Source organism: Scedosporium apiospermum (assembly GCF_000732125.1).
Source record: "Scedosporium apiospermum strain IHEM 14462 chromosome Unknown SEQ_SAPIO_0125, whole genome shotgun sequence".
NCBI classification, from domain to species: Eukaryota; Fungi; Ascomycota; class Sordariomycetes; order Microascales; family Microascaceae; genus Scedosporium; species Scedosporium apiospermum.
In genome coordinates, this window is record NW_015971826.1 from 53606 (window position 1) to 77645 (window position 24040).

The 24040-nt window shown below is 47.0% G+C and overlaps 9 protein-coding genes across 9 annotated transcripts; 3 read left to right on the forward strand and 6 right to left on the reverse strand.

Annotated features, from left to right (window-relative positions):
- Positions 1-1321: 1321 nt before the first annotated feature.
- Positions 1322-1648, reverse strand: SAPIO_CDS8738 (uncharacterized protein; the record flags this gene model as incomplete). Its single annotated transcript, XM_016790312.1, has 3 exons — positions 1322-1362; positions 1415-1501; positions 1564-1648. The coding sequence occupies 3 exons, from the start codon at positions 1646-1648 to the stop codon at positions 1322-1324; spliced, it is 213 nt and encodes a 70-aa protein (XP_016640043.1).
- A 1985-nt stretch (positions 1649-3633) lies between these two features.
- On the reverse strand, positions 3634-4646 carry SAPIO_CDS8739 (uncharacterized protein; the record flags this gene model as incomplete). The annotated part of the gene is made up of 5 exons (XM_016790313.1): positions 3634-3777; positions 3837-4338; positions 4393-4418; positions 4471-4555; positions 4633-4646. The coding sequence occupies 5 exons, from the start codon at positions 4644-4646 to the stop codon at positions 3634-3636; spliced, it is 771 nt and encodes a 256-aa protein (XP_016640044.1).
- Positions 4647-5641: 995 nt separating this feature from the next.
- SAPIO_CDS8740 (uncharacterized protein) lies at positions 5642-8549 on the reverse strand (the record flags this gene model as incomplete). Its single annotated transcript, XM_016790314.1, has 16 exons — positions 5642-5688; positions 5873-5958; positions 6011-6040; positions 6100-6262; positions 6561-6663; positions 6728-6810; positions 6929-6971; positions 7040-7095; positions 7152-7191; positions 7260-7329; positions 7383-7420; positions 7484-7527; positions 7584-7723; positions 7776-7841; positions 8231-8339; positions 8408-8549. The coding sequence occupies 16 exons, from the start codon at positions 8547-8549 to the stop codon at positions 5642-5644; spliced, it is 1260 nt and encodes a 419-aa protein (XP_016640045.1).
- Positions 8550-9244: 695 nt separating this feature from the next.
- On the forward strand, positions 9245-9782 carry SAPIO_CDS8741 (uncharacterized protein; the record flags this gene model as incomplete). The annotated part of the gene is made up of 4 exons (XM_016790315.1): positions 9245-9292; positions 9362-9500; positions 9562-9609; positions 9670-9782. 4 exons carry the CDS (start codon positions 9245-9247, stop codon positions 9780-9782), a joined length of 348 nt encoding a protein of 115 aa, XP_016640046.1.
- A 1954-nt stretch (positions 9783-11736) lies between these two features.
- On the forward strand, positions 11737-14204 carry SAPIO_CDS8742 (uncharacterized protein; the record flags this gene model as incomplete). Its single annotated transcript, XM_016790316.1, has 2 exons — positions 11737-13851; positions 13911-14204. The coding sequence occupies 2 exons, from the start codon at positions 11737-11739 to the stop codon at positions 14202-14204; spliced, it is 2409 nt and encodes an 802-aa protein (XP_016640047.1).
- A 2058-nt stretch (positions 14205-16262) lies between these two features.
- Positions 16263-18165, forward strand: SAPIO_CDS8743 (uncharacterized protein; the record flags this gene model as incomplete). Its single annotated transcript, XM_016790317.1, has 9 exons — positions 16263-16394; positions 16474-16545; positions 16624-16745; positions 16800-16839; positions 16911-17080; positions 17139-17387; positions 17446-17536; positions 17601-17969; positions 18046-18165. The coding sequence occupies 9 exons, from the start codon at positions 16263-16265 to the stop codon at positions 18163-18165; spliced, it is 1365 nt and encodes a 454-aa protein (XP_016640048.1).
- A 1973-nt stretch (positions 18166-20138) lies between these two features.
- SAPIO_CDS8744 (uncharacterized protein) lies at positions 20139-21215 on the reverse strand (the record flags this gene model as incomplete). The annotated part of the gene is made up of 5 exons (XM_016790318.1): positions 20139-20235; positions 20307-20428; positions 20617-20695; positions 20865-20938; positions 21012-21215. 5 exons carry the CDS (start codon positions 21213-21215, stop codon positions 20139-20141), a joined length of 576 nt encoding a protein of 191 aa, XP_016640049.1.
- A 611-nt stretch (positions 21216-21826) lies between these two features.
- Positions 21827-22427, reverse strand: SAPIO_CDS8745 (Adenylate kinase isoenzyme 6; the record flags this gene model as incomplete). Its single annotated transcript, XM_016790319.1, has 2 exons — positions 21827-22168; positions 22245-22427. 2 exons carry the CDS (start codon positions 22425-22427, stop codon positions 21827-21829), a joined length of 525 nt encoding a protein of 174 aa, XP_016640050.1.
- An 860-nt stretch (positions 22428-23287) lies between these two features.
- Positions 23288-23722, reverse strand: SAPIO_CDS8746 (uncharacterized protein; the record flags this gene model as incomplete). The annotated part of the gene is made up of 2 exons (XM_016790320.1): positions 23288-23451; positions 23587-23722. 2 exons carry the CDS (start codon positions 23720-23722, stop codon positions 23288-23290), a joined length of 300 nt encoding a protein of 99 aa, XP_016640051.1.
- Between the last annotated feature and the right edge of the window lie 318 nt (positions 23723-24040).

Genomic DNA, 24040 nt, shown 5'->3' on the forward strand with positions numbered 1-24040 from the left:
TATTTTTTAATTTTATTTTTAATTAGTTAATATTTAATATAATAATACTTAATATTAGCTTATCTTTAGATATATTTATAAATTAATTTAAAAATTAATTTAAAATAGTAAATAATTTTTAAATTATTAATTACTTCCTTTTTTTTAATAATATTTATTAAAGTTTTTTAAAATCTTTAATTTTATTAGTAATTAACTTTTTTTAATATTTCTTATTTTTAGATATTTAGTTTATTTTAATATATAATTATATTAATTTTTATATATTTATTAATTTATTTATAAACTAAATATAATTTACTTATATTATTAATATATTTCTTATTAATAACTTTTATAAAGCTTTTTTAGCTAGTTTTAAGATATTAATTACTTACTTATTAACTTACTTACTTACTATCTTAAAAAAAAAAAAAAAAAAAAGATAAATAGAGTTTAGGATTCTTAAAGAAATTAAATAATACTATTATTATTATAGCTTTTAATATACTACCTAATTATTAGATATAAGTAATAGCTTATAATTATAAAAGTAAGAAAGTATAGCTTATTTACTTTAAAAATAATATCTATTAATAGATTATTTATAAAGCTAGTAATTACTTATATACTAGATATATTATTACTAGTAGGATTATATACTAGATTTCTTAATTAAGTAAGTAAGCTATTAAGAAAATAAGATTATTATTTCTTTCCTAGTAAGTAAGTATAGGAATACTTGCTTTTATATATAGTAGTATAGGGCTACTATCTAGTTTATAATTATATGCTGCCTGAGGTAGTATAGTAGTAATACTTAATATATATTATATATTTTTATTTTATTAATATTTTAAATTTATTAATAAAATTTATTTTATTTATAAAAATTAAATCTTTTAAAATTTAATATAAAATATAATTAATTAAAAATTTTAAATTTTTATTATTTTAAAATTAATTAATTAATATTTATTAACTTATTATTAAAAATTTAATATAATTAAAATATATATATATATATATATATAAATTTTAATAAAATTATATATTAATATATTATATTTTTATTTTTTAAAAATTTTTATATAAATATATAATAAATACTTTATCTACTATAATAAATAGCTAGACTTATATAATAATATTTTTATTTTTATTTTTTTTATTATTATATTAATAATATTTTTTAAATCTTTTAAAATTATATTTTACATTTTAATAAAATATCTTTACTCTTTTTAAACTCCGCATTGACTTATGCTAAACTATAATAATAATATACATTTCTTTTAACGCATCTGTTCTCTTCTGTAGACCCGTCAATTCTTCCAGTATCTCACGCTGCTCCCACAAGGACATTGTTGACGGGAATGTGAACTAGAGAAATGTTAGAATCTTCTCCTCTTGGAACGGACCAACGTTGACGTACTCAATTTCACAATGTAGCCGACAAATCCCATAATCAGGAAGCCGGTGCCAACCGCCTGGCATATCCGAATGAATTCCTTTCGATCCGCTTGGTCTCGTTAGCCATTGAGGAATGCCTCTGAACAGGAAAAGCTCGGCGGTAGAACTCACGTTTCTGGCACCTATTAATGAATTGCATGCCATCCTTGAGGAACTCTCTGGGAACGTCCAGGATATCTTGTACTTGGTCCGACATGATTGGAAGAGTGAAGTTGGTGAGTTGTCTGCTTCAAATGTTGATGAATTCGCGTCTCGACATGAAGCGTGAGGATTGACGGAAGTAGGTGTTGTTGTGGACGATTTCATAATATGAAGCGGCATGAGCTGCGGGAAGGCAAGCTGTCCACTTTCAGTCCTCTCTCGGCAAATTGTTCTTCCGTCGGGCCCCTTTTCTTAGGCGTACAGCAAGGACTTCCTACAGACACCCCCCTCCCCACCTACAGAGTGGAGCCGCGCCATCATTGTACAATTGTACCAATGTAAAGTCGAGAATGTACTTATATGCGTCCAATTACTTCAGAGTCAAATATGACCAGGGTGGAGATGAAAAAAAAAAAAAAAAGGTTGTCCATGAAAGAGAGCACAATGTCGCCTCGCGTTCAATGATATGAGTTTCTGACTCGGTGTAGTCCTGATCTGGGTAATAGCTGTGGGAGTCGAGAATTTTACTGAAGCCGTCCACTTGTTTCAAGATGTTGCGCCAGGTTTCTCGGACGACGACACCCCAGCGCATCCTACTTCAGAGGCAATATTACAGCTCTAAGTCTATCCTCCCTCTCGCATATGAATGCCATCTCCCAGCTGTAGACAATGCCCACTTGAATTCACCACCGATCATTTTCTTGCATGGCCTTTTCGGCTCCAAAAAGAACAACCGGGCCATCAGCAAGTACATCTATCTCTCGACCTCCTCTGTGTCACATTACCTTACTAACGACTGGGAGCAGGAGATTAGCAAAAGACCTCAGTCGACCGGTTTATTCATTGGTATGACTCAATGCATCCTCTGACCGGTCACACACGAATAATAATAGGTATCAATGATGCGTCTTAGGATCTTCGGAATCATGGAGAGTCGCCCCATGATCCAATGCTTGATTATGCCTCAATGGCTGCGGATGTTCTCGGGTTTATTAGAGATCATGAGCTTGAAACTCCAGCCTTGATCGGTCATTCAATGTTCGTGGATATAATCTCAAAAGCATCCCGGCCCTCTGCTTCTAACGTTATTTGATGCAGGGGGGCAAAGACGGCGATGACGGTAGCGCTACAGTGGCCGGAGCACGTCTCTCGATTGATTGCTGTAGACAATGCGCCCTTGGATACATCTCTCGGTTCGAAGTTCTCACATTACATCCAAGGGATGAAGAAGGTGGAAGCCGCCGGGGTGGCACGCCGAACAGAGGCAGACGATATCCTGAAAGGATACGAAGAGGTTAGACTGACAAGACTGACTCTCTCAGGACGCATGTTTCCTAACGCAAGACACAGTCGCTACCGATCCGACAGTTCCTTTTGGGAAACCTCCATCGGCCGGCGGGCTCCGATACCCAACAATTCCGTATCCCCTTATCAATCATAGGTAAGTCACTGAATAATTTGGGAGATTTTCCCTTTAAAAATCCAGGCGAAGTTCGGTTCGAAAAGCCCGCGTTGTTCGTCCGTGGGACTCGAAGCAAATACGTTCCAGACGAGGTCTTGCCGTTGATCGGCCAGTTTTTCCCTCGTTTCCGATTGGTAGATATTGACTCCGGACACTGGGTCATCTCTGAACAACCGGAGGAATTCAGGAGAGGTATGTCAGGTTGCTGTCTTTGTTTTGTCACTGAAAGCGGTCGGATGAACTGGAGATAGGCTAAGAAATGCCGTTACAGTGGTGGTAGAATTCCTTGAGACACCGGATTCTTGAGTCAAGAAGCAACATGGCCTGAATACACCCGGCATGGTTCGCATTCACTAGGGTTAGGCCGGACATTCTCAATAAATGAATACGTCTTTTGTTCTCCTCGTCTCTGTTCAATTGTTTATTGGACGTGTACCCTAGTCCCGGTGCCACCTGGTGCTGCGCCATTTCAACGGAACATGAAGCCTAGTATTTTTGGACAAAAAAAAAAAGAGAACATAACCGACCAATCATCCCAAGGCCCACGCCATCTCCTCTTCTAACCCTCTGCGAGGATATCATACCTCCTCTAGCACACGCTCCTGGAACTCGCGGTCAACCCGTTGACCCTTCTCGTCGGTGGCAGACTCGCCATGGAGGGCCATCAAAGCACCGAGGTCGAACTTAGGCTGCTTCAGTAGCTTCACCTTGCGGATGTGAACCTAGATGCTGTTAGCACAGTCCACAAGCATGGAAATTCTATGCATGCCGAGCCACATACATTCTGGAGAGGGTAGATTCCCTGAGTGGACTTCTCAATTTCCCTTCCAATTACCTCGGGAATGAGCTTGGCGGTGAGTTGGGTCAAGGTGCAGCTCGAGGCCTCGCGCTGCATGATTTCCATCATCTTTCGGCGAATGGCACGGATTTGGGAGGTAGCGGCGTAGGTCGTCTTCTTCACTTGGTTGGGGCGGCGCTTGGTGAAGGCGATGGCGAAAAGTCGGAGAAGGTAGTCGTCGGTCGTCTTGACGGTAATATTCGCCTCGATCAGAGTTTGCCACTTTCGGACAAGGGATCGCAGCTTATCGGTAGTGAAATCGAGGCCGTGGAAGTTCGTCAGGCAGTTCTTTCCCTGGATCTCGTCGACTCGAAGTCGGACCTTGCGGAACGAGTGATCCTCATCCTTCTGTAGATCGGCGAGCGACACCTCGAGTACTCGTCCCTTCAGCGCGTCGTTGGCATTCTTCAGACCAGTAGTTCGGTTGACCAAGGTTTTTCCAACGCTGGATCTTGGTTAGATTGCGGTCTAGCACGAGTCGACAACCTCGATTACTTACTCCCGAACATTGAAGGGCGAAGGCGCCTGTGGATAAGTTAGCAGATTTCTAGAGCGCCAATCTCACGCTACTACCAACCTTGATCGAGTACCAATCCTTTCGAGAGAAGGGGTCTTGCGTCTTCTTCTTAAGGCCCTTCTTGCCCTTCGAGAGCCTCTTGTTCCTGGAGTCACGGTTAGCACAATTGCACCACCCTCGCGCGGCTGGACGGCAAGGTGACGTGAGGGGAGCAATTCTTACTTTCCGACAGCCATGCTGGGCTATATCGACGTGCCGGGAACGATGGGGTTGTTGTGATCCTGGGAAGGTTTGTCGAAGTAATCGCGGGAGAGTGGGAGACAGAAAAAAAAAAAACGTCGATTTTGGCATTTGAAAGTTGTGTGCCAGTTCAGGGTGGGGTGTTGTGTCGTTCCTTAGTACCTTTTTATCGATTACATAACCAACCACACGTGACTAAGTACGTCCCAACTTCAACTGTTGACCAGAGACTCGTACTTCGAGGTGAGTGGTGCTGACCGACATCAAATGGTGCCTAGAATCAATTGTAGAACAGCAACAACTATAGTTGTACCAATGACAATGAGGCAACTCTTCTTCCACCTGTTCTTCTTGCCCCCTCACTATGCTAGATCTAATTGTTGTGTGATCACTTCTATATGTTACAAGCAGGAAGAGAGAACAGCACTAGTTTATTATCCAGTGCTCAGTCCTATTATAATGGGACATTATATAGTGGTAAGTGTGCTGGGGAATGTATTTGCAGATGCCCACTAGTACAAAGTAGATGTACGTCCTGTATCAGAATAGGATGCTTAATGGCTGGAGTTCTTCAAGTTTGTACTATTCAACATTGGAACAAATGATGGTGAACTAATTCTCATGAGTGGGGGCTAAGGAATTATGGGAAGAGCATCAATGATCCCTGTAACCACCATCAGCAATGCTGAGTTACAGGCTGATCGAACCGTAAAATATTCTCCGAGGTCTCGCCAGAACATGAACCCCCACCCCTCTCCCCACCAAGAAAGGAACAAGAAAAGAGAAGGGGAGAGAAAACAAGGGCACCATAATCCGAGAACCCGCTGGAGCTCTGTTCTTGATATTACGAAGTACATCAGCCCATCAGTCCTTCAGATGGGAGTGAGAGAAGAGAGCACAAGCATTATTTGAACAAACAAAAAAGCTACTCGCAAACAGACGGTGGAGACTGAAAACCCGAGGATAATACCTCCTAAGGAGTCAAGGGCTATCACCAGTATCCCTCCCCATCAAGATCGCCGGATTTAATGATCGATGCTGGCATCGGTTAGCGACGTCTGCGACAAGTGAAAGCAAGATCGGGATTACCTACTCTTCCCAAACTCGTCCCTGGACTGCTTGCAGTTCTTGTGCCGTTAACCTCTTTCCCGCTGTGAAATAACCTAGGTTATACAACCTCATTAGCCTCAGTGTAAAGCCGCAAACCCACGTAGAAACTGACCGGCAGTGATCTTGGCATCAATCTCAACACGAGAGTCTTCGGGGATCCTCTCCTCTGGAAGCTCTACTCGCTCATGAATAGGAATCCTAGTTCATGTTAGATACAACCCTGGAAATACAGGACACTCGTGGCTCTTACCCTTGGCTGACGATCGCATCGTACTTCATACTGCAAGAGAGTAAGTATTGTCCACCGAGAAATGATGGGCTAACCGGGAGCCAACTAACTTGCTCATGCTAAGCATTCTGTCAATCTTCTTAATCCCAAGCCAGTGTAGAATATCAGGCATCAGCGCTTGGAAGCGCATGTCCTTCACACCCGCGATATTCTCAGTTCGTCGAAAATAATCCGATGCCCTGTCCTCCCCCCGCTTGCGGGCATTGTAAACGACTAAAGTTGATAAGTTGTTAGTCTCTATACAGAGTAGTTGGAGGCACCAGCACAATGTATTCCTCAGCTTCACTCGTCTTCTCTGCCACTTCCCAAACAACAAACAAAACTGAACTATTAGGGGGTTCAAGTAATTGGGAAGTGGAAGCATGAGTGGGAAAATATGACGTACGGTACTAATGCGAGTAAGGTTAATAAACCCAAGATTGACAAGGTTGCAGGAATAGATTGTAGGGTGTGGGTACCTTTGTCACCTCTCCCAACGCTCGACCTTCTTTCCGGAAATAGATAACGACACCACTGCCACCATTCTGAGCCTCCTTCACCGCTTCCTCAATGCCAAAGATAAGGTAAGGGCGGCAAGTGCAGATGTCGGAGCCGAATACGTCGCTGCCGTTACACTTCAGAAAAAACAGTATCTTTTAGTACCCTGACAAGCACAGATGACAATTTGAGAGAACCAACCTCGTCATGGATTCTCAGTGATAGCCGTGCTTGTCCATCCGACATTTTCTGGGGGTCGCCAAAGCAGTATACCGTGAGTCCGCCTATGGAAGAAGGATTATTAGCATATATTCATGTGGCACTTTTAGAGAGGAGATTCCCCTTCGGTTCTCCCCCTCGGACTATAATGTGTGTCCTTGGGTAACTCGCGACAAGCCTTACCGATCGGAGGGAGAAATAGTTTGATATCACCCCGTGTGATTAACTGGCGAGGTTGGACAGCCAGTGTGGTCAGCAGTGAGACAGATGTCCAGTTGACAGACAAATAAGTACCTCAGGATAGCTTCCTCCAGTATGCTCGAAAAGGGACCGTCGGAGAGTAGCCTCATCTGTATATCAGAGGTCAGTCTATAGTGAATCCCATAATAGAACTGCGCAAGCTTACCAATGCCAAATCGTTCCGCCACTCCTGGTAGGTACCAGACCTGGGAGAGGTAAGAAATTATCAATGTGTATCATACCGACATGAGTTGTGGAAGTCATTTAGACTTACAGGCTCCACAGCAACCTTTGTGACAGCTAGATCGCCTGTGCTGTTGAGGCAGACACTCCCATCGGGGACCCTGCTAATCTTAGCCGCTTGATGACGAGAGAAAACTTCATCGGGAAAACCTACAGACGACCGGACTTGACACTCTCTTCGAGTTCAGGAAGCTGGCAATCCGACATTTAGTAGCCATGCTTTGCGGACTTTGTGGAACTACATAAAATGTGTACCTTCATGTGGGCTTTAGTGATGGCGATAGTCGGCCGGATATCAACTGCGGATTGTGAGTGTGCCAGACATAATCAAGATAGGAGATAATGATTGACGGACGGTTTTCTGTTTCCATGAGGTCCTTGAATATCCAGGGCGCCATGTGGCCCCACGGGTCCATAGAAACGATCTTCTTCACATCATTCCACTGTGGGAACGGTCCGATATTTACGGCAGGCTCTGCGTTCGTAAAGTCCGGCCTTATCCTCGAAAGTCAATGCCAATACACATCGATCATTGGAAGGCACAGACCTGTGGTTGGCGTCGAGTTCCTTGCTTGCTACAGCAAGAGCATGGTAAATGGAATAGGAACCACCACTTGTCACACTGTTAGCAGAGATATGTTATATGGCCGTGGAGGATCGACCTACTGTGCTATGGGTGCGAAGGTGAAGGCGGCAGCGTAAGTGTTCCGTGAAAGAATAGTTGGGTATTAGATCAATATGGGACGGAACCAACCTCCAATGGCTATTGGATGTTTAAGCAAGACGGTTAGCATGATTAATGCGGAAGAAAGCAGTGCTCGGCCCGGCGCCTACCATTTCGTCGTCGAATGGTGGACGAAGCCCTCGAGACGACAACAGGGCCCCTCTGATTCGGGTCCGAGTGGCCCCACACCATGGGTAGGGGCTTTATTCCTATCTGCTTAGGGTAAGTCCTTCGCAAAATTAGCTGGAGACTTCTCGACTGGACAGTGACGGACGCACGTAAGAATGATTCGTGAAGTGAAGGCGGTTCGTGAGCTACTGGACGACGGCGCCTGCAACGACTGCGATGCGGGAGCCTCCGGAGAGACTTGGGATTCATCATCTGACTCTGGTCCAGGGTTAGCAGCTGATCCTGTTCGGTCAAGTTGGAGATGGGACGTGGACCGAAGTGCCCACCTTGCTGCTTATCTTCGCGGTCCGCTCTATTGAGTCTGTCTTCGAGCAAATCAACAGAGGAACTCAGGCGTGACTGAACCTGGCGAATGTCATCCAACACCTCTAGCACAGCGGACAGGTCAACGAGCGGTTCTTGAGCCATAGTGTGCGTCGAACGTATGTATCTATAATCTAGAGCTGAATGTGTTGCTGGATAAACTTGAATTGATTCTAACCTCCGTCGTTATGGGCTTGAGAAACGAGGGAGATCGGGCAAAGACAGAAAATCGTTGAGAAGTTGGGTAAGGGAGGCGGTGTATATATACATCAAATGGTCGAGGGAGCTGAGCTTACACGCGGGACTGTGGAGGGTGCTGCTGTAGGTCGCTAGCTCTCCCCTATGGTCCTGTTGTGACGTGGTCTAAACATCTACCTATCAGTCTAACTAGACTCGCAAAATAACTAGTGGACCTATTCACAGAACCAATAATGACCCCCAGTGCAAGTATCAGTAATGATGTGTTGAAGGGGGAGTGGTCTTCGAGCTATCAATACATCGATGCACTGTTCGGGAATCTACATCGTCCAAGACAACCCAAGCGGTCTCAATGATAACCTTACTCCAGTCTTAGTCGCGGGGTCAAGGCATGGATAGGATGGAGGGGCGTATCTAATAGCCGACAATAACCCGATTGTCCCAGAAATTAGGCCCGCAACATGCACCTTTGCCATTTATGCTTCGGCCGGCCCCACCCGACTCCGTCGCATCCTTGTCCGTCTTGTGACATAGTTCTTCAAACGGGACCCCAACACAGAGAGCCTGGTATCCGTTGGATATACAAACTAGGCGGTATTGCAATGGGAAAGCGAAAGAAGAGTTCCAGAGGGCCCCAGGGTCCAAGAAAGGTACGAGGATGGCAGCACCGATCGAATCGTGTTCCAAAAGCCCACTATCGATGGCTAATTTTCTCACAGAAGGATCCACTTCCTACGAAATTTACGTGTCTGTTTTGTAACCACGAAGAAGCTGTTACCGTACTCCTGGACAAGAAGGGTGGGGTCGGACAACTCGATTGCTCCGTGTGTGGCCAGACATTCCAATGTGCCATAAACTGTGAGTTCCTGGGAGCGCGAGATGTTGTTTTGATTTGTACTTACAGTGGTCATTTATGCAGACCTCTCCGCCGCCGTTGACGTTTATGGTGAATGGGTGGATGCGGCTGGTAAGTCGTGCTTCTTTGGTTTGCTATGGAGATTCACGCTAATCCGCTGTGCTGTCTTAGATATGGTAGCCAAGGAGGCTGATAGTAGGCAGGACGGGCCAGAGCCTACTTCTCGAGCGATCCGATCGCGAAGAACCCCGGAGGATGACGTCGATGCTGATGACGAAGAGTAATATCTGGTTTTGGCAGGGTTGGAGGAATTGTGCTTCCATGGCCTTCTAGTTCTGCCTCGTCTTGTTGGATTGGTGCTGCGCCGTCCAACGCCTCGTCAGGTCGAGTCCACTTCCTTAGCTACTCTACACATGGTTTTAGGCGCCAACGGAAGGTTGCAGCCGGCTATTGGGTTGTGAGAACCCTCTACATTGTATAGAACCGATCGCCAAAATCCCCTAAGCCGGGGACAATGTATCTATCATCATATTAGCCGATGGCCACGTTTTCATAATAACGTCGGACAGAAAGTGGCACTTACTTCTTTTCATCTAAGCCCTACAAAGCAACATTAGACTACCAGGGTTCGAACGAAGGAGACCATTCGGGTGGCCTTACCTGATCAACAAAAGCTGTGACAACACGTAATTTCGGAAACCGTCTTGCGAAATTACCAATCCCCTCGGGGCTTGCGATAACGTTCAGGAACAAAATTCGTTCCTCTGGGACTCCTCGGGCGATCAGAACTTCCACGGCCATGATAGCCGACCCGCCTTGTTCTTGAGTGAGAAAGCGAAACCTCCAAGCTGCCATTCGAAGACGAGTTTAATGACCAGGAGAGTATGAGACCTACCGGTAGCAAACATGGGATCAAGCAGTAGAACCCAACGATCAGCGACATCTTCCGGAAGCTTGTCGTAAAATAGTCTTGGCTGCGAGGTTTCTTCATCTCTCTGGATAAGTATTTTTCCGATACGGACAGATCGGCAACAGTCTCGCAAGCCCTGCTCCATGGCCTCCCCTGCCCGCATTATCGAAACACCACATATTTTGCCCTGGAAAGTCAACCCCGAATACGCTCTCCCAACAGGCGTGGTCACCGCGCGCTCGATAACTGGCAAATGATTGAGACCTTCCTCGACCAGGAGACGAATGATTCTATTTGAGTAGAATATAAAGTCTGCCCGCTCCGTGTCTCGATTCCGGATAATCCTACACTCAGGTTATGGCTCTGCCTCTCTCGTTTGACAATTTTGAGAGTAACTTACGTCAGAAGTGCAATCAATTGCGGAGTCTGAGCAAGTACATGCACGTTCTCAAACGACACCTCCTTTGAAATTGTGGCACTTGGTTTCTGGTAATTCGATCGATAATCCGGCCCTACGCATTGCAAGGGCGGATTTGAAGCATTGGATTGAGCCATTTCGGTTGCGATATTTACATCGACAATTGGAATCAGGAGGTGTTGTGGGGACAGCTAATGCCTTGGATTCTGAGTTGTGGGGTGAATGGCAATGATGAATGCTCTGAGTCTAGTGTACACAGGTAAGAAAAACAAAAAAATACAAGTAGACCGGACTGTTATCAAGGGGAAATGAGTGCGAGCGGTATCAGTCACTAAATCACTCCTTGTTCCATAGTAAATAAGTTTACACCGCCCCCATAAACTGCAGAGAGAGAATTGGTTTCTTCGAGAAGAAGCCATCAACGGATCGATTGGGCGATATCACTGCGTTGTTGATCAATGTACTTGCTATTTTAGGAAACCTGCCTCGCGCTGTTGGGACTTAGGCGTGACCTGGTCGGAGTTGAGGTAGATCACAATGCGGGACGGGGAAACGTGGGAATGTCTATTATCTAATACACTATGACAGGAGCGCAGTTTCACATTCTCAAGGCATGGAGCGTCCGTTGCCACATCAAGACGCTGTCTTTAGTCGATGCACATACGAAGTATTATCCTCGGAACCAAAAAAGAACAGGCGCCCTGGCCCCAAAGAGATTATATATATGTCAGGCGTGAATCTTCCATAATTGATCATTATCACCGTCCGCCGACCCTCGCTGACTTTCGCAACATGAACAGGGCACTTGGTGACCTAGCTTTGTTTCCTTCCTGCTAGGTCCTCACACGTTTGCCTCTCGCCGAAATCTACTTTCCAAACCAAACACGACGACGAACTCCGCCCATCCACTATGAGCTCATCAACGATGGGACTGGACGACCAGTCCAAAACTTATCAGCGCCAAAACCCCGCCAGTAAACGTTCATATCTTGATGCCTTTGGCCATAAAAGGCCCGACTCCAGCACTATCAATGACCACCACTCACGATTGCAAGGTCGGGCTCAAGGAACTCTTTCGCCCTCAACCACCCCGCTACAGCCATCATTGAAAGCCGAGAAAAGAAAGCAGTCGCGTACTCGAGGCGCTGTCGAGGGAGGCAATGAAAGTAATGGCGTCCACCATGGTCCCGATCTAGATCTCTATGACCTCACGAGTCTCGATGGCGGGGATACCGCAAGACCGCAGGTCTCCAGTTCACCAAAGCTCCGTTCGCCGAGAGCGAGACCACGGGCTCCCGTCATAAAAACAAAACCAGAAAATGAGGCAAAGACACGGAATGTCCCCTCCTCCCCCGAGCCGCAAACTACGACAAATCGCAAGCCTAAACTAGCCCGAACTGTTTACGGAGCGGCAACCAGGCTCAAGCACAATCGAGAAAGGGACCTTACGGGTAAACATCAGCCGTCTGCAAGCCGCTCCTCGTCGAGCGCTATTGCGCTTGATGAACCTCTCGCCCATAGACTCTCCCTGGTGCCCCGAGCCTCCTCTGGCAGCACAAGGCGAGAGCGCCTCATTGATAACCTAGCTCACCAGGGTGTAGCGGATTCCCAAGATGCTTTTGATCCTCAAGACTCCCGCTCGCCTTCCCGTTCGCATGCTGCGTCCAATCCTGAGCATGCCACCGCCAACGCCACTGCTCCTCGGCACGATCGCATGACGAAAGTGTCAACCACAGTCAAATTTACATATGGGTCGCGGAGGTCCATGCTTCGGGAAACGAGTTCTGAGGATCAGATACAGCCACGCACGTCTTCGCCTGTCCCGATGGCCCTTACTCTCCCAAAGGAAAATGATCTATTTTCTCTGGATGCGCAGTTTTTGTCAGATCACAGCGATGATGATACGTCCCACAAGGGGGCCGTTCAAAGCATCCATGAACTCCGTCAGGCGGGTGCCAACAATCGCTTCGCCGATGCGATAGACGATTTACTAGACAGGGTAGGCCTGCCACAGAACGAATCCCCTTCGCTCAGGAGAGGTGCACTCTTAGACTTAGCGGTCAAACTCCATCAAAAGCCGTTTCTTCTCCAATTCAGAGACCACGGTGCACCGCGAACTCTCTTTAATGAACTTCACAAGGAGAGGGATATGGTAAATGCATTTGCCCTGATCTCATCGCTGCTTACTCTACTACTTGGCAATGCGCCACTCCCAAGTTACAAGTCTCTGCAGGAGGAGGGTATTTGCCCTCTACTGGAAAGAATGCTGCACCACAATGAGGACATCTGCGTAATCGCAGGGCAGCAGCGCCTAAGCGTTCCCAGGAAAAATCAGCCGGCCCTGTCAACTCTCAGGGCAGCAGTCGGCGGCCTCAGTGTGTGGGATTCGCCCCCGAAGCTGATCTCCCCACGTACTCTTGCGCTCAAGTTCATGCACCTTGCCTGCCAGTCCCCGGAAGGTACGGACTGTATAAAGACTTCGGAAGACATTACAGAGGTTCTGTTTTCTCTCCTGAAGGCGTATCTCCGATCGAATCGCCTGAAAAATGACGCCAGCGTTAGGGGTCGTGATTACCTCATGGTTGTCTCCATCCTAGAGGGGCTCTCGGTGACCACTTCGACCTCTGAAGTGGCAGTTCAATGGACACAGGAATACCTCCATACCATCTCAACGGCCCTTGATACTGCTCTTGCGTGCGCTGTTGCCGACTTTGGACCGTCGGAGAATTCGGTCCTCAAATTGGCGATGAACGCAACCAACAACAACCCTTCTGCTGCTGTTATCTGGCAGGACAGGAAGCATCTTCAAAATCTTACCAAAGCCTCTACTACGTACTTCCGGTTGGTCAAGGACGGGGTAGCCAAGGGCAGCTGGAATGGCGAATTTTACAATCGATTGCTTCTGATTCTAGGTGTGATGATCAACGTTTGCGAGCATATCTCCTCGTCTCACAGCCTTCTGGAAGGTGATTCGTTAGACGACCTCATCAGCACGTTTCTCGAAAACTCATCGTCCACAAAAGAGGTAAGTTATGATGGACAAAGCGGATGACTAGATATAAACTAACTCCGTTCGATTCATAGGCAGATTCAGTCGAAAAGTCACAGCTCAATGTCATCGTTGGATACATTGCCATTGTCCTTGGCTACCTATGTTTATCCCTGCCAATAAGGCGGCGGTTTGAGTCAATGAATTCCCCGAATGGTGTGGTTTGTCTTGTGGGAGCGATTAAAGAGTTCATCTCCTTTTACCAGAGCATCGATCATAAAAAGGACTCGAGTGGACAAGTCACACGTCTTCAAGGACTTGCCGACGCCCTTCAAGAGGAGGGAACCGATCTCGTGGCGGCGGTGTCCATCCCATACTCAGAAGGATAATTAGATTCAAATAATTACACTGTTTAGACGAGGTTTCATCAACGATCAATTGTTCTGCTGGGCTCATGGCTCGATGAATTGGTTAGCGTGAAGGATGCATGTGAGCAACTGAGGTCCGCAATTGCATAGTGCGTACGCATACATGTACATAAAAGGAATTCAATCATTTCACACTCCTACCTAGTGTATTAGTATATTACTTCGTACTTTATCTTTCGTCATGGCTAGCGCGCCCATCACGCATCGATCCATTTCGCAGTTAGACTCTCATTCCCCCGCCTTCAGAGCTCCACACATCAACGTCTCTTCTGCGACATCTGTGACAGAGCCGCCTCCTTCAACATCCTCTCAATCGCGAACATCCTCCCCATCTATCCCTCTACATTTTTTTTAGGTGGACCGCTGAGGGTTATACAGTTTCACCCACGCTTCTATGTAACCCAAGAATTCGGCTTAGAACTATTTGACCTCGAACCTCACCCACGATTTTCCGGATGACGTCGCCAAAGCAAAGAAAAGTCGCCATTGTTGGCAGCAGATCCGTTGGTTTGTCCAACCGCTGGAGCAATATTGCCGAGAACCCCCCTTGAACTGCACATATTCTAATCCTTCGTCTTGCAGGCAAATCATCATTGGCAGTACAATTCGTCGACGGTCATTTTGTTGACAGCTACTATCCCACAATCGAAAACACTTTTACCAAAACCATTCGGTATCGAGGTCAAGACTTCACGACTGAAATCGTAGACACTGCTGGCCAGGTACCACGCCCCATACTCGAATATATATACAGGCCCGCCCCCACCCCATCATATCACTACTAAATGATTTGGTGAGATGCTAACTTAGGGACCTCAAACTACAGGATGAATATAGCATATTAAATTCGAAGCACTTCATCGGTATTCATGGATACATGTTGGTTTACTCTGTGGCATCATTGCCATCTTTTGAGATGGTACAGGTCATCAGGGATAAGATACTAAACCACTTGGTAGGCTTTCCGCGTTCCCTAACCATCCGCTCCGGGAGCATGGGAGAGAAGAGAGGGGAAGATGCAGACCTATTCTGTTTTTCAACTCCGTACTAACAATACTCCAGGGGACTGACACCGTTCCGATTGTGATTGTTGGAAACAAAAGCGATCTCCGACCCGAGCAGCGCCAAGTTACTGCCGAGGAAGGAAGGAGGCTGTCAGAAAAATACCAGTGCGGATGGACCGAGGCCAGTGCAAGATATAACGAAAACGTCTCCAAGGCCTTCGAACTTCTCATCGGCCAAATAGAAAAGTCTCAGAATCCGGCCGACGCTCAAGAGGGGAAATCGTGTTCGGTCATGTAGTACGACCACTCAATCATCAACATTATCAAGTTCTCAAGTCAGATCCCCGCCGTTATGACAGCCCTGACATCGCAGAACATTGAAGGCGGGTGATCGGATATGCAAAAACACTTTATTTCGACTGGTCTCGGCCCGTTATCCAGCGTTGTCAAGCGGTCATGACATGTCCCAGGGACAATTACAAGCACATTCTATCGTACATATCATTGCCTGGAGGTTAAAAGTATGTCGAGCTCCCCAACGTCGGAAGTTCTCTAGATATTCATAGTTCTAAAAAAAAAAAAGAAGAAGAAGAAAAAAGAAAAGAAGAATAAGAAGAAGAAGAAAATACAAGAAAAATACAATATAATTATTTGAAAGAGGAATATTTAAATTTAATAATTAATTGTTAATTTTTATTTACTTATTTTGTTAAAATATCTTCCTCTCACCTGTCAGTTTACTTCGTGGTCATGGCTCGAGTTTAGTCATAACTTAGACTCATGACTCAATGACTCAGGTACGAGATGATACGTCTTCGACACGACCTAGCGTCTTTGGTGCACAAGAACAATGCGCGCTGCCCCACTATACTTTACCAGCCCAAAAGAATCTCAACTACCCCTCGTTCCGTGTGGCCTTTTCAATTGCGCACCAGAGCGAAAAAGAGTGGAAAATCTCATCTTGTGACAAAAGCTTTCTTTTTATTTCCCGGCCTCCTCGACGGAACGGCGCAAAATGCTCGACGTGGTAGATTTCATCTCCGAGAGGGGCGGCAACCCTGAGACTATCCGCGAATCTCAGCGCCGTCGTTTTACCAACGTCGAGATCGTTGATGAAGTGATTGCCCTATGGGAGGATCATCGGCAGGTACAATTGCTCCTTCTTTCCTTTCCTCTCTAGCCAGATGCCTTCCTCGAAGCCCTAGTCTTGACATCATGTTCTTCAGACACTCTATAATGCGACTCAGGTTGGATCCAGAATCAACGAAGTTCAAAGGCAAATTGGAGCGCGGAAGAAGGTAAGTTATGACCGGACCGCCACTCCAAACCGCACCAACCACGCCTTCCTAGGTACTCGTGCTAACCCTCAACCCAAGGCTAAAGAAGATGCTACCGAACTCATTGAACAGAAGCTTGCGCTTGACAAAGAGAAGAAGGCCCTGCTTGACTCTGCGAACGAGAAAGAAGCTAGCCTAAAAGCGAAGGTTTCCTCCATCGGGTATGATCCCCCCGGGGAAGAATAAAACCACGGACTGCTCTAAGACTGAGATAGGAACATCGTCCATGAATCCGTCCCCGTGAGCAATAACGAGGTAAACTAAGGCACAACTAGAATATTACAGTCAAACTTAACTCTAACATGACAACTTTTACTGGTCTCTAGGACGACAACGAGGTGCAGAAGACCTGGGCGCCCGAGGGGGTTGCGGTGGAGAAGAGAGCATGCCTTTCGCATCACGAGGTCCTTCTCCGATTAGACGGGTATGACCAGGACAGAGGAGTCAAAGTCGCCGGCCATCGCGGCTACTTTTTGCGCCAATGGGGCGTCTTCCTGTGGGTATTAATTCGAAATTCATCGGGGACAGCGGCTGACTTTTGTGTGTGCCCGTAGAAACCAAGCGTTGATCAACTATGGATTGGAATTTCTCGCCCAGCACGCATACATTCCCCTACAGACCCCCCAGATGATGCTCAAGAAGTACATGAGCAAAACCGCCCAACTATCCCAGTTCGACGAAGAGCTCTACAAAGTGCTTGATGGCGAACCTCAGAATGATAAATACCTCATCGCGACTTCGGAGCAACCTATTTCGGCGTTCCATGCGGATGAGTGGCTAGTCAATAACGATGTACCAATCAAGTATGAACCTCCGACTCGGTGGTAGCGGTAGCGAAACTCACACACTTTATGAAACTAGGTATGCCGGATACAGCACCTGCTACCGAAGGGAAGCAGGCTCTCATGGGAGGGATGCTTGGGGCATTTATCGGGTCCACGAATTCACCAAGGTAGGCTCCGTAAAAATTTAAGCTGCGAATCTAGGCGGGCCTATACTTACTACGTGAAATGTAGGTTGAGCAATTCCAGTTGACAGACCCGGAGAAGTCATGGGAGGCCTTTGAGGAAATGATGTCGATTTCCGAACAGTTCTACCAATCGTTGGGGCTCCCTTACCGAGTTGTTTCGATTGTCTCCGGCGCCCTAAACAATGCGGCTGCAAAGAAGTTGGACCTGGAGGCCTGGTTCCCATTTCAAGGGGAATACAAGGAACTCGTGTCGTGCTCTAACTGCACAGACTATCAGAGTCGGGCTTTGGAGATCCGGTTTGGCGCCAAAACCCAAACTGATGCAAAGAAGAAATACGTCCACTGTTTGAACGCGACTCTTTGCGCGACGACGAGGACGCTCTGCTGTCTGTTGGAGAATTTCCAGACAGAAGATGTACGTTGAACCTCCCTTCCCCAAAGAACCTGTTTGTTATAGAATTGCCATTGACAGCGCGGGACCTCCGCAATAGGGATTCAAGGTGCCCGAACCTCTTCGAAAATATCTCCCTGGATCGCCTGACTTCATTCCATTTTCCAAGGAGTTGCCCAAGGAGTCAACCTCTCAGAAGACAACAAAGGGGTCGAAGTAATGTGTTGTGACACTGGCGCGGGGGCTTAAACTTAAGATTGGGATGGGTAGCGTGCATGCCACGAGGAGGGTTATTCGGAAATGTCGCACGTGTCCACCAATTGGCCCTGTGTTAGCCAGGAGAGACCCCGCATTCTTATATCAATTCCTTGAGATTTCCGCTTTCGGGGGCAAGCAAAGCATTCCTCAATAAACCCAAGTCTTTCAGCCAAGCATAGATGGGCCCTCGAAGGTATTAAACGTGGTCGAGTAAATACATCTAAGCTTTAAACCAACTATTTGTGTCGCTTCCTGTCACGACACTCATTGTATGGGCGCTTTCTTGTAATGACTCGCCAAACATCCGATCTGGCAGAACAGTCACAAGCATGCTTATACCCACCTTCTCACCCACGACGTGTGGTTTGGACCGTATTGCTTCAATGCCTTGAGCCCTTCCGCATTCGCTCCGCTAGTGAACCGAGTACACCTGGGAACAAGCCCCCCGACGTGGAAATGGGCGGCATTTTGAAGCACATTCATCGGGAACAAGTTTCCGGTTCGGCGAATGTGAGGAGGTTGGGCGTAAGTTTATCCTAGAGGCTTCCTGGATTGCGCAGAAAGCACGCATAGCTCACTTCACTAGATAAAGGAATTGGGTGTCTACGCTTATGAGAAGCGCATGCCTTCGTGGTTGGATTCTCTTCTTCGTGGGCATGAAGCGTCCTGGAGGGATGGTGAGTAATCTTCTTTACTCTGGCGACGTCACTTCAACAGAGTAGAGCGCTCATTGCCCCCCCACCCTAACCCTCAGGAGTGATTACACTGTTGCAGCAATTCCTACTCGAGGCCGAAGACACAGAATACGCGTATCTATGCCATCCACACACCCGCCAGGTTTTCAAATTAAAACGCGAAGGTATATACATATCTCATACGCTGTCCCCAACCCCCATCCATCGAAAGCTACAATGGGACGGTGCTAATGTCAAGGAAGGTCAATTTTGCGGCTACAGAAACATCCAGATGTTAGCCTCCTACATTGATGCAGCAGCTCCACCCGAGTCTCGGCATTTTGGAAATGAACCACCTTCTATTTTTACTATACAGGACCGTATCGAGGCTGCATGGGATATGGGTATAAGGCCCGAGGGCCGAATTGAAACTGGAGGAATCAAAGGCACGCGAAAGTTCATTGGCACGCCCGAGGCAAGAACGCCTACCCCTTGATCACCTGGCATCCCCGACGACGCTGACCGCGATGCAGGTTGAAGCTATACTTACCAGTCTCGGTGTACCGTAAGTACTTTCGGGGATCTCCTGCTCTCGATGCTGACGGTTGGTCTTTCGTACCCTTAGGCACACTGTTCGTATTTTCAGCAATACGGGTAGCCTCCATGCGTCCGAAAGTCTTCTACAAACTGTTGTTAACTACTTTGAGACGGGTATCCCTAGCTCGTCGGGCAAGGTCCGGTGTACCAATCTACCGCCGCTATATCTCCAAACGCCAAGTAGGTTCCCAGAGAATGGCTTAGAGGGGCCACCGAATTAACGCTGCACATTCTTCCAGGGCATTCGATGACAGTTGTTGGGGTAGAGAAGCTTCAGCGAGGGGGGTTCAATCTTATAGTATTTGATCCCAAATATTACGACACAGATAAATGGGATTTGGCCATGGAAAGAAGTTTGTTGGGCAAAGGCGTCGATGATTTCCTCGCATTGTATCGAAGAGGAATCCCAGACTTGCGAAAATACTCTGAGTTTGAAATACTCGAGTGCGTTTAAGTGGCTTGTCCGCAGTCCATGTTGAGTGACTCGCACGTGCTAACGGCGGAATACACACTATCTAGGCTTACTGGGATATCATTGTTGGGTAAAGATGATTGCACACTAGAAACCCAGGCGGAACATGGAAGTTCGCTGACGGAATCACCCAAGCTCGAGCGGAGGTCGGCGGGATTCGATCATAAGGGCGTTAGCTGCCCTCGTTCGACATCAGGGTTGGTGTTCAACAAACCATTCCTGGAGCTTCCCTAATGCCAATGCTCTGTGGGATATCTTGTTCTTTTCTTCGGGCCTCATCTCGGCATAGCTAACGCAGGTTAAGGTAAGTAGGTGATCAGTCTAGCCTCCAGAGCATATATGAGGGGAAAGGGGTCTTACGTTTGGCCTTTGTGCTCAAAGCAAGGATCCCAGCCTGTGGACGGAGTCACGTTAATATCCCGTGGCAGTGAGGCAATATTATTATTGAAGCCCACCGAAATTTTGAGGGCCTCGAGGTGATACTATAGTGCCCTGTTGTTTCGAAGTTAGTGCACAGGGCTGCAGTGATGAATAGGACTCCTCTTTCACTGCCACTCTGATTCATGTCCGTGACGCTTCCGGCCATCGCATGGGGATGACATACTGCTGTACGCCCCTGAAAGAGCATCGGCTCATATCCAGGCCCTGGGGAGTAGGCGAAGGTACACACCGCCTCAGCGCTCTTGTCAGGAAATCCGGCCAGGAGTTTACTAAGACCCTCGTTTCCCAGGTCGCGGAGGAACCACTTACTAGATGGTTGTCAGAGACTCTACCCTCTGGAGGAAAACATATAGGGGGGACATGAGAAATGGTACGGCGCCCCCCAAAAAAACAAGACAAAAAAAAAAAAGGAAAAAAAAAAAAAAGAAAAGAAAAGAAAAAAGAGCTGAAGGCAAGGCTTTGGACTCCATGACTTACATATAAGGCCCCGGGAGTCCATTCAGGGCATTGAAGCACAATGCAGTATCTTCGACAAGGACTGGACTATTCAGCTGGTAGGAGGGAGGAGGTCAGTATCTATCGGGAACTTCCCGCTCCATGAAGCTCAAAGTCCCAAGAACGCACGAGATCGGCAGCCTTCTTGCATTTTGCGATGGCGATTTCCTCGATGGATCCTTGAATTTCCTCAATGTCAAGCTCGTGGCTCTGGACCTGGATTGACGATTCCAGAATTCCCCTCACTTCGCGGAGCTTATTGGAATTTCCAGTAATGAAATTGACCACAGGGGTCAGGGGAATGTTAGCCTTCTTAGCCTCGGCGGAGGTCATGTTCAATGAGCATCAATTGAGTATTGTTTAGGTGACGGAATTGAAGGCCTTTGCGATGATCGGATTTCTTTTTGTCTTGCTTCGCCTGAAGTGAAAAATGAGTGACTGCGAGTCGCAAAGTTCAATGTTGGTACCTTTGTTACCCCACCAGACTTCGTAATGCCCCGATCAAGACCAGATGTGGGCTGCCTACGCTGCCCCGCCATTTCCTGGACACCGAAATGGATAAGAGGCAAAAAAGAAGAAGAAGAAGAAGAAAAAAAAAAGAGAGCAGAGAGCAGAGAGCAGAAAGCAGAAAGCAGAAAAACCACGGCCATCTCAAAACCCAGCCAGGCCGCCGTTTGGGACTCTCTACCACTACTTAATTAATACATTCCTACATGTATATGTTGGAGTCGGCGCTCTTTATTATTTCACTACATCTTCCTCCTGCCTGTCCACAATGACCTTGGAAAATGGATTGGCTTCTCGGGCTCTCTCTTTGATCTTACATGTCTATATTGGACTAGCCCGCCCGTACCGTCAAATCGTCAAATTGATACTAACACGATACTGGAGGATACTCGATAAATGACCACCTGTTTTTTGTACTCGTCTAACCCGGCAACCTCTCACGATGATCCGTGATCAAGCTTCCACCGTTTGATCCATTCCTCAATGCGGTCGATGTTTTCTTCCATCTCCTCAGAGGTGTTGCTAGTGAGTTCGACGACGATCTCGTCGTCATACGCTTCCCGGGCTTCCTGGATTAATACATCCATGAGTTCGGCATCGAGGTTCTCCTGGAGTTTCGCCTCGGGATAACCACGGGCATTAAGTCTGTCGTAGAGTGTGGATGAGTCCACCCGGAGGACAACCACAAGATCAATCCATCTCTTCGGGAAAAGGTCGCAGGCGTGCCAATCAATCAGGCATCCACCCGTTGGGACTTCATCTTCCAAGGAGTCAAGTAGCTAGAGGACAGAGATTAGCTTGTGTATATTATGGGGAAATGGCCTTGCCTGTCAGCAAACAAACACAAACACCTACTCTGTCCTCGTCGACTATCCAACAAGAATACTCTTCATCCCAACCCTCGTGACAGCCTTTGTCCTTGACGATCTGATTGACGGATAAATGGCGTAGGCCTGTCCTCTGGGAAAGGAGCTCGCAGTGCGTAGTTTTACCCACACCGGGAGTGCCGGTGATGATGATATTGGGAGAGTCCCTCATTTTCTACAATTCGTAGACGTCCTCTGGCCCCGCAATGACGGACACTTGAGTGAGTGCGGCAGCCGCTGGTTATCGATTAGCCCTCGATCCTCGGCGTTTCTCTCCCGGTTCCACGTTTTTGCTAGAACGAACTGGGTTCTGTCTCCAAAGTACGCGAGGCATCCAAAAACATTGGATTCTGCTCTCTTCTAGATTCTTTTCACTGCCGTCCGTATGAACGACGTTCCTACTTGGGTATCCTCCCTGGGTCAGAGTTTGCACTAATCCGTGGCAATGAAAATTAGCGATCGCCGATTGGTGTTAGTGTAAGAACCTGAGGGTACGGGAAATGCAGTGGAAATCGTGCCGGGTGCTGAGGTAGACGAGATCAATTTTTCTTATCGAGTAGTCAATACCCCACTTAGAGTATGATTATTATTGATATCAATTGATGCCCACAACATTGAATTGTATTCGTGATGGGAGCATATGCATCTACCGATCGCCACGCGAAGACTTCATGCCCGATCTATAGCGATGGGCACCACAAGAAAACACACACACACACACACAAACACACATTCTCTCTCTCTCTCTCTCTCTTTTTTTTATCAAGTGGCTAACACCTCGGAGAAATAGCCCGCAAGATCCCACCAGGAAATGTGATGTGAGCTCCTGGGACCGAAGATTATCATCAAAACCGAATTGCACTCTATGTCAAAATATATAGTAGTCTTACAAGTATGAATGGTATCGAAAAATATAAACAAGTAGCCGAACCCTGCCATAAAAGTGGCTTAAAGCCTCAGCGGGTTCCGGGGATGGTGATATCGATCGACGGAGGAATGTTGGTACCATTGCCCGGGGTTATCACGGAGAGCTCACTGCGTCGTGACCATCTCCCCCTCATCCACCGTAGACATGGCTTCGGCATCCTGTTCTCCGTAGTCACCATCCTCGTCCCCATACTCGAGGCGTTCCTGCTGGGCTAACGCTTGGGCTGAGACGATTTCAGCTAAGCGCTTGAGTCGCGGGGTTTGTAGCCCTACCACGCACACACAAGGTTAGCCACGAAACATACCGGTATCGATGAGGTCAGTAGAAAAAGAACCGAACTGAATGGGTAACGGGCGGCGGTGAAAATTGGCGCATCGGATGGGAGGGGGATGGGAATGCTTACAGGACGGCGTATAGGTTTCAAGAGCGGTTATTACACGAGGCTCAGCAATCTCATACGGTCCGCTGTCCTCCAGGTCGACGGCGGGAAGAAGTAGCGTGTCGTTCTTTTCCGAGACCTTGGATGCGACAGCTTTCATGATTTCTCCATTGATGGGTTGCTCATAATCTGCCACTAGGTACTGATTCAACAGTTTTTGGATCTGGTTCGGGGACAGCCTGCGAAGTTTGCCGTGTTAGGATTGACTGTACTGAGTCGGTGTATGGTTTTGGATTGGGGGCCCCTAGACGGCGTGGTACTCACATCCAACAGATATCCTGGATGATTTCAATGTCGTTCAGCGTGGCCTTCTTGAGCTGCAAAAGCTTTGTCGCTTGCTACGAACAGTAGAGATGTGGTTAGCCGTTTTTTTTCTTTCTTTTTCTTTTCTTTCCTTTTTTTTTTTTTTTTTTTTTTC